At 29.5% G+C, this 6,836-nt stretch overlaps 1 protein-coding gene across 1 annotated transcript; it reads left to right on the top strand.

Moving 5' to 3' along the window:
- The first annotated feature begins 2,260 nt into the window (after nt 1-2,260).
- Nucleotides 2,261-6,498, top strand: LOC149885641 (uncharacterized). The gene is made up of 7 exons (XM_090092275.1): nt 2,261-2,365; nt 2,546-2,572; nt 3,899-3,985; nt 4,420-4,523; nt 4,685-4,940; nt 5,646-5,806; nt 6,008-6,498. The coding sequence occupies exons 1-7, from the start codon at nt 2,284-2,286 to the stop codon at nt 6,113-6,115; spliced, it is 825 nt and encodes a 274-aa protein (XP_089948401.1). The 5' UTR covers nt 2,261-2,283; the 3' UTR covers nt 6,116-6,498.
- Nucleotides 6,499-6,836: the final 338 nt, after the last annotated feature.

The raw sequence follows: 6,836 nt of genomic DNA, 5'->3' as shown, positions 1-6,836 counted from the left end.
TTGATACCTTATGAATTTTGGGTTTTTAGCAAAATTAAGGAATACTTGATTGACAATAAAACGTCTAAAATCCTAAAAAGCAGGTTAAAAAGATAAATATCTAGAGAAATATCTAGAGAAAATGCGTTTACACGTAGTAAACAAGGACGAATACTTTGAACATTTAGTTAAGTAAATATTATTAATATCTTACTCTTTTGTTCTTTTAATTTATTATTTTATTATTTCTGGATGCATCTAAGTAAGTAAAATGAGATTTATATCATCAAAATCCTCGAAAAAAAGAAGTCATATGGCGACAATGAATATTTTAGAAAACTGAAAATTGACGGAAATTGGAAGAATCATTAAAGCTGCAGATTAAGGAAAATCTTACAGAAGTATTGCAATGCATAAAAAATGGTAAAACTCAACTGTTAGTAGATAAGTGAAGAATTATCATCATAGCGGTAAGGTCAATTGGATCAGGGAGAATCAAGGATCAGGGAGGAAGACTAAAACTTCTAAATTGAATAGTTTGTTACATTCTTAAATCTGTGGAGAGAGTTTTAAAAATTTAGCGATCGTTCATCATTTTTGTTGTACTATAGTCATAAACAAAATATTGCTTTATTTTTTGCACACACATAGTTGCATAAATATTACTTTATAGTTGAGATATACAATTGAATTTATAACTTAATTACATTGACACACTATCTAAAAAAAATTTTAAACAATTTACAACAGCACAAACAAAGAAAGAGATGCCACTATTTTTCAGTTTAATTGTCCCATAGGGAAATTGTTCAAGTTGTGGGTTAATTACTTAAACTAAATTAATCAAGTAATCTTGATTTTTCCCTGATGCATCGCATGGACGTAACAATATTATTTCCTTCTAAATCAAGCTAAAGCGATACTTCCCATACTTTAAATACAAAGATGTGATAATCTATTTTTATACTTTATTATCAGAGATGGATTCAGGGTCAGTGCCAGAGCCCTAAAGCCAAGATAAACGTTTTTCATGCAACGTAAAAATTATTCATTCATTGTACTTTATTCAATAAAAAGCCCTTAAGAAAGAGTTTTTAAAAACTAAGCAATGCGCTTTCAAAGTTAGCTATAATGTGAGTAACGCCCTAAGATCCAGGAAGCTATTATTGTCTTATTGACCATTTCTTAGATTAAGCTCATCTGGTGAACTTTTGTTTATTTCATTAAGAAGAAAAATAATACCGGGTAAACCAAAAAAATATTGGCTAACATGTCGCTCGGATCATTGGCTCCAATCGTGGGTTAAATGAAAATTATCTAACAGCATAGGCAGTATGCTATTTGACAATGATACCATCCCGTCTCCGCCTACGATTGGATCCAAAATACGAAATAGACTCTTCGTCATGGCTTACTTATTTTTAAATTTTAAGTACCTATTTCGGGAGAACTGGACGTTTATGCTAACTGCATTCATTTTGCTGCCCATGAACACGCGCTGATAGTTCAAAGTGCTATAAGATATTTGAAGAATCAATTTGAGAGGAGAGAACTGGAAGGACTATAAAACTGTTAAAATCTTTAGGAAATTTGTTCAAAGTTAAATGATTGAGTACCAAAAGGATACTAAGTTTCTTGATATAAAGTTGTACAGTCCGAAAAACTTGTACTGTCCGAAAAATTTGTACAGTCCGAAAAAACACTCGATCAGGAATGACATGTTAAACGGTAATAGACAAAAAAAAAATACTCTTTGCGCAATAGCAAAAGATTGAAAGGTTCAGATATGCTCAAGTTTTCTAAAATTGAATAAAGAAATCACTGAAAAATGCTCAGTTGTCGACAATACAAAAGAGAATGATGGAAAAATTGCGGCTTAGAAAAACGGACGCTCGTTAAAACGCTGCTAAAATAACAAAGCTGGTGGCGGTCTAATTTTTTTTGCACAGTACTCCACATCCTTCGTAAACAGTTAAAGCTTAATCTTGGTGATTTGAAGAGTATTTTATCTATTTAAGAATTTTTGAATATCGTCACAGCAAAATTCTTTGTATGTCAAAACTGCGTGGCTTGCCGTCCTCCTTCAAGTCGTTCTTGTTTCTAAAAAATGAATATTCAACGTTTAACCTGCTAAAACAAAAGGAAAGAGAGGTTTTTTTGATCACGCAAGTTTTTATATAAGCCTGGTTTGTTTTGAGTAAATCCTATTATCACCTTCAATTGTTGATTATTTATACAGGCGCTTTTCAATAACGCATTTTAAAATTTGTTTTTACGATAGATGTTGACAGACTTTTCGAAGTAATGGAGGCTCTTGCTGTATTCCTGCTTTTTTCTCTGGCTGTGACTGAATCTCGCTGCTTTTTATTTGGCCGGGATGATAAAGGTAATAATATATATATATATATATATATATATATATATATATATATATATATATATATATATATATATATATATATATATATATATATATATATATATATATATATATATATATATATATATATATATATGAAGTAATATAAATAGTTGTATAAGTTAATATTTTACTATTCATTTTTAGTTTTTCCAGATTGGAAAAGTCTCTCTGGTAAGTTTTTTTCTCAATTTTTTAAACTTTTCATGAAAAAGTTCTCCAGAAAATGTAAAAATTGTTTTCGTTTTTCGGTTTAAATTTTTTTTATTTAACTTTTTCTTTCTAATTCTCCCTTTGTAATAAACATTTCTTGTAAAAAGCAGTTGCTATGTACGTATCGAACAAAATACAGAAACAAATAAAACGACGAGCAATACAAAAAGACTGCTGGCCATTTTTAGAGTTCATAGAATTGTATCTTAGCAACCCAGTTAAATTCTACAGGAACTTATCAAACAAATCCAAACCACACGAAATTTTTTTAGAGATAAAAACTAATAAAACGATAGAAGTACCTCAAATAAATACTATAGGAGGCTAGGTGGGGAATAGGGGGTAATGAAACACTCTTTTAAATCAATCAATCTACCAGATCTTATAACCAAAAGGAGTTTTACTGATTGTCATGTAATGAAGTCTAAAGCCGAAAAACATTAATGCAGAAGATAGAGATATTTATGGAGTTTTCCGTAAATATTATCACTGCTTATAATTATCAGCGATTTTTAATCTTAATTTTATTGGCTAATATTTTTTAGTACGTCAAATTAAGTTAATAATATCCTAAACATACCACATTAATACTGAGTTAATTGCTAATTAAGAAAAAGCACTGATACACACCTTTTTTGAGTATTTTAAACAAAAATTAACAATTGTCAACTGATAAATATCTTTAAATGTCAGAGTTTGGGAGATTTTTGGAGTTTTACACAGGGCAAATATGTATGCAAACGGAAAATGGTGCATCGGCTGCAGAGACAAACAAATTCAAAACCAGTGCGGTAAAAGGATGATGTATACTGTTCGTAAATATTTTTAAGATCGCAGAAAGTTAGAAAGCGATAGTTTGAGCTATTTCTCCTTCAATCATTTACATCGTTTTTGCGAGAATCAGGAAACTGTATTTCTTGTTTTCTTAACAAATCCTAAATAAAATGAAGAGTGCAGTTTCAAAATGTTGAATGATGAAAGATGATGAAAGATGCTTTCAATTGAATCAGAGGTGGCAATACAGTTAATTAAAGTTTCCCTATCCCTAGCAGGGTAGAGTATTCTTTTAGATAAATTAGATCAACAAATATACATTTAAAATACTGTGAAATAATACGAACTGCTTGCATGTTGAAAAAAAAGTGCCCGTTGCCTTTTTTTCATCTGTAAGGAGGGAGGAGGAAGAACAATCGATAAAATTACAAATTTCAACGATTACATTTTTTCTGAACTAAAAAAATTCATGGTATGCTTATGATCAATTCTTCTTTTTTTTTTATTTCTTAGTGAAATTTCCTTTTTACCGAAGAATGCCTATTTCGGAGAGTGATGCAATTAAGAATTCTTGGAAATTGCTTGCTGATAACTGCAAAGGTAAGGTTTAATAAAATGATAGTCTTGTGTTTTTATATTTTTAAAAAAATGATTGAAAGTTATTGAAACTTTGTTGATCTCCAAATTCAAATAAGTTTCAGCTTTTTTCAATTATTTTAAATTACTCGGGTAAAAGCCTCTTTAACCAGAGAAGTTCAAGAATGAGATAAGCGTTAACTTAGAAACAAAGCTTAAATACGATTTCGTTTTGGTATTTGAAGTATATTTATAATATATGAAACCTATAAACATGCTATGGTTCAGGTATTTCTACTAAAAATTCAAAATTTTTGCTTTAGGTATCTTAACAACTAAATTATTGTCATTAGCTGTTAAAATAATTTAAAAACAAAAAGTTACAAGCTCCACCCTAACAATATAATTAAACGCCCTAAGACATCTTCTAAAAAACTATTGTTATTCTTTACATTAAGTTTCAGAATCTCCGTTTCAAGGAAGACGCTACTCACTCAACAATGACTTAGCTACTGTTTTAATATTTGATGTAAATGGCATAATTGCAGGAATTCAAATGGGGGTAAGTTTACTGTTACTTTGTTAAGATGTGTTAGGGGGGTCTACGCATATGGGTTAGAACTTTGTAATTCGTTTCTCTGTTTGCTGCATGTTTTGCAAATTATTTTACTACCACATATTTCGTTTGTCCTTCTGAAACGAACATTTAAAAAAATATTTTAGATTCCAGATCACATGGAAGAAAAAAATCGTTGGAAAGATATAGTACTTCAAAATGATGGGAAGTCAAAGTACATTACGGCGTACTTTACTGATCTAAATAATATATGCAATAAAAATGCTGAAAGAAATAACGAATATGTTGGAGAGAAACTTGGAATTTTCATGGGAAAAGAAAGATCTTTGATGAACTTGCCATTAAAGGAAGAGGATTTAAAGACTACAAATTGGACGAAGGGAAAGTGTTTTTTTGGAATGGGTAAGCTTTATTTGTTAAAATAGTTTTTTCGTATCAAGCTTTTATAAATTTTATCTCATGAACCTCACGATTTCCATTAAACTTCTTTAAAGTGTACTTTTCAGAGGGTCTCGAAGAAAATTTGAAATTGTTGCATCTATAGAGAATAGTATGACACCAATTTTTTAGCTGTATGTAAGCTTAAAAATTAGTATCATACCTTTATCATACCATTATCAATATCAATTAAAAATTGGTATTATGGGCATTTACAGATATAACTCCTCAAAAGCTTTCAGGTTTCAGTAAAAAATTCAAATGAAACGATCAAAAAGAAGAATGGGAAGCTTAAGTGTAATTAATTTTAATTATAATAATTTTTGTTATTAAATTTGATTGTTTATTCAAAAAAAGAATTACGTTTGTGTTAGATTTTGATTCTCACAAATCAGTATCACATCTATAGATGTGAATCTACCTCGGCCGATAAATGTCAATGAGTCTCCCTCATATTTTCTAGTTTAGTAGTTCAATACGAAAAAAACATAATATAGTTGTCGATTGAGTTAATTCTCAGGTATATGACAATAGATCCAAAACACATAATTTATTATAAGTTAAAGTTTTTTTAAAAATCTTTTTGGTTAAATAAAACACATATTTTTGATTAATTACACTTTCAATAACTGAATTACTTGAATACGAGATTTAGTATGTTTATCTTAGGTCAACATTATTGGTATAATATCACTAAGGATATGGACTGCGATGACTTTTTTCCAATCTTTCTTTTGTATAACAAGAAAGTGTTGACTGGATTTGGATTTACTGCAAGAGGAGCTATGGATAACCATAACCTTGAGCATCCTAAAGCTGATTACTTCAAGGTATTGATATTATAAAATGTTATGCAAAGATCTGAATCTTAAGAGTGCTTCATTGAATGGTGAATGTTAAGAGTACCTCATTGAATCCAAATTCTAAATTTATTACCCATGCGTATGCTTAAATTGCTGATAAAAAGAAAAACATCTTTATAAATAGAAAGGTATATTTGCGTATTTGATTGTTTTCTGTTACTATTTTAGTATTTCTTTGATCCAAGTACTCAGCCTAAATGCATGAATGATTATGCGGACTTGTCTACTCAACATGTGTATTTGAACAGCTATCCTGGATTGAACAGCTTTTGCTAAGGCTTTGCAGAATATTTTATTTTAAATTCAGCAGAAACCTATTTTGTTACCTTAATTCAATTCTGTTCTTTAATAATTCCGAACTAGCTGAATATTCACCGTCTCTACTAGACAACATTTTACTTAACTACTACTAAACTAAATACTAAACGAGACAACATTTTAAAATGGTTTTTTAGACCAATTTTGAGCATCTTTTTGATTTTTTGAGGATTTTTAAGTAACTTGAATTGTTGTATTCTTTGTTCAATTTCTACTATATACTGATTTTTGATTTTAAAAATTTTCTGATCCAGTAATTAGTGAGAAACAGATGTTGCTTTTTGTTTTTTATGAACTAAAAAAACTCAAACTTTATAAAGAATTTTTTCATGAAATCTCAATTTTCGTGTATTTATTTTGTTTGTTGTAATTTCCATCTTTTTGAGGAATTACACTCGGTGATAGCGAGCTGTAGCGTCTGTTACAAATAGGGGTGTGGTGGAATCTCTGATCACAGCACCTATAAATTAAACTTCGAAAAAGATAGGTAAATTGCTCGCAGGGTCTTTATGAAGCCGGATTTATGCAGCGATTTGCGGAAGAAAATCTCATCAAAAGTTTCAGTATTTTATTAAAGAATGCTGCCTTCCAGCCTTGATATTATTTAAAAAAATTTTAAAAATTTGTTCTGAAACCAAAACTCTTTGTATAAATCTATATCTGTGGTACTATATGCTTA

The sequence above is a fragment of the Hydra viridissima genome, unplaced genomic scaffold (genome assembly GCF_058129835.1).
Source record: "Hydra viridissima isolate aposymbiotic clone 2 unplaced genomic scaffold, HvirCarnegie_v1 scaffold_7, whole genome shotgun sequence".
Classification (NCBI taxonomy): Eukaryota; Metazoa; Cnidaria; class Hydrozoa; order Anthoathecata; family Hydridae; genus Hydra; species Hydra viridissima.
The sequence above is the reverse complement of the archived record's forward strand: the minus strand, read 5'-3'. Positions and strand labels throughout refer to the sequence as shown.

What these genes read in the sequence shown, in the direction of transcription:
- LOC149885641 (XM_090092275.1), top strand. Translation starts at nt 2,284, where the DNA reads ATGGAGGCTCTTGCTGTATTCCTGCTTTTTTCTCTGGCTGTGACTGAA. An exon ending in ATTTGGCCGGGATGATAAAG is followed by an intron (nt 2,366 to 2,545) that starts GTAATAATATAT and finishes ATTCATTTTTAG; the next exon opens with TTTTTCCAGATTGGAAAAGT. An exon ending in CTAAAGCTGATTACTTCAAG is followed by an intron (nt 5,807 to 6,007) that starts GTATTGATATTA and finishes TTACTATTTTAG; the next exon opens with TATTTCTTTGATCCAAGTAC.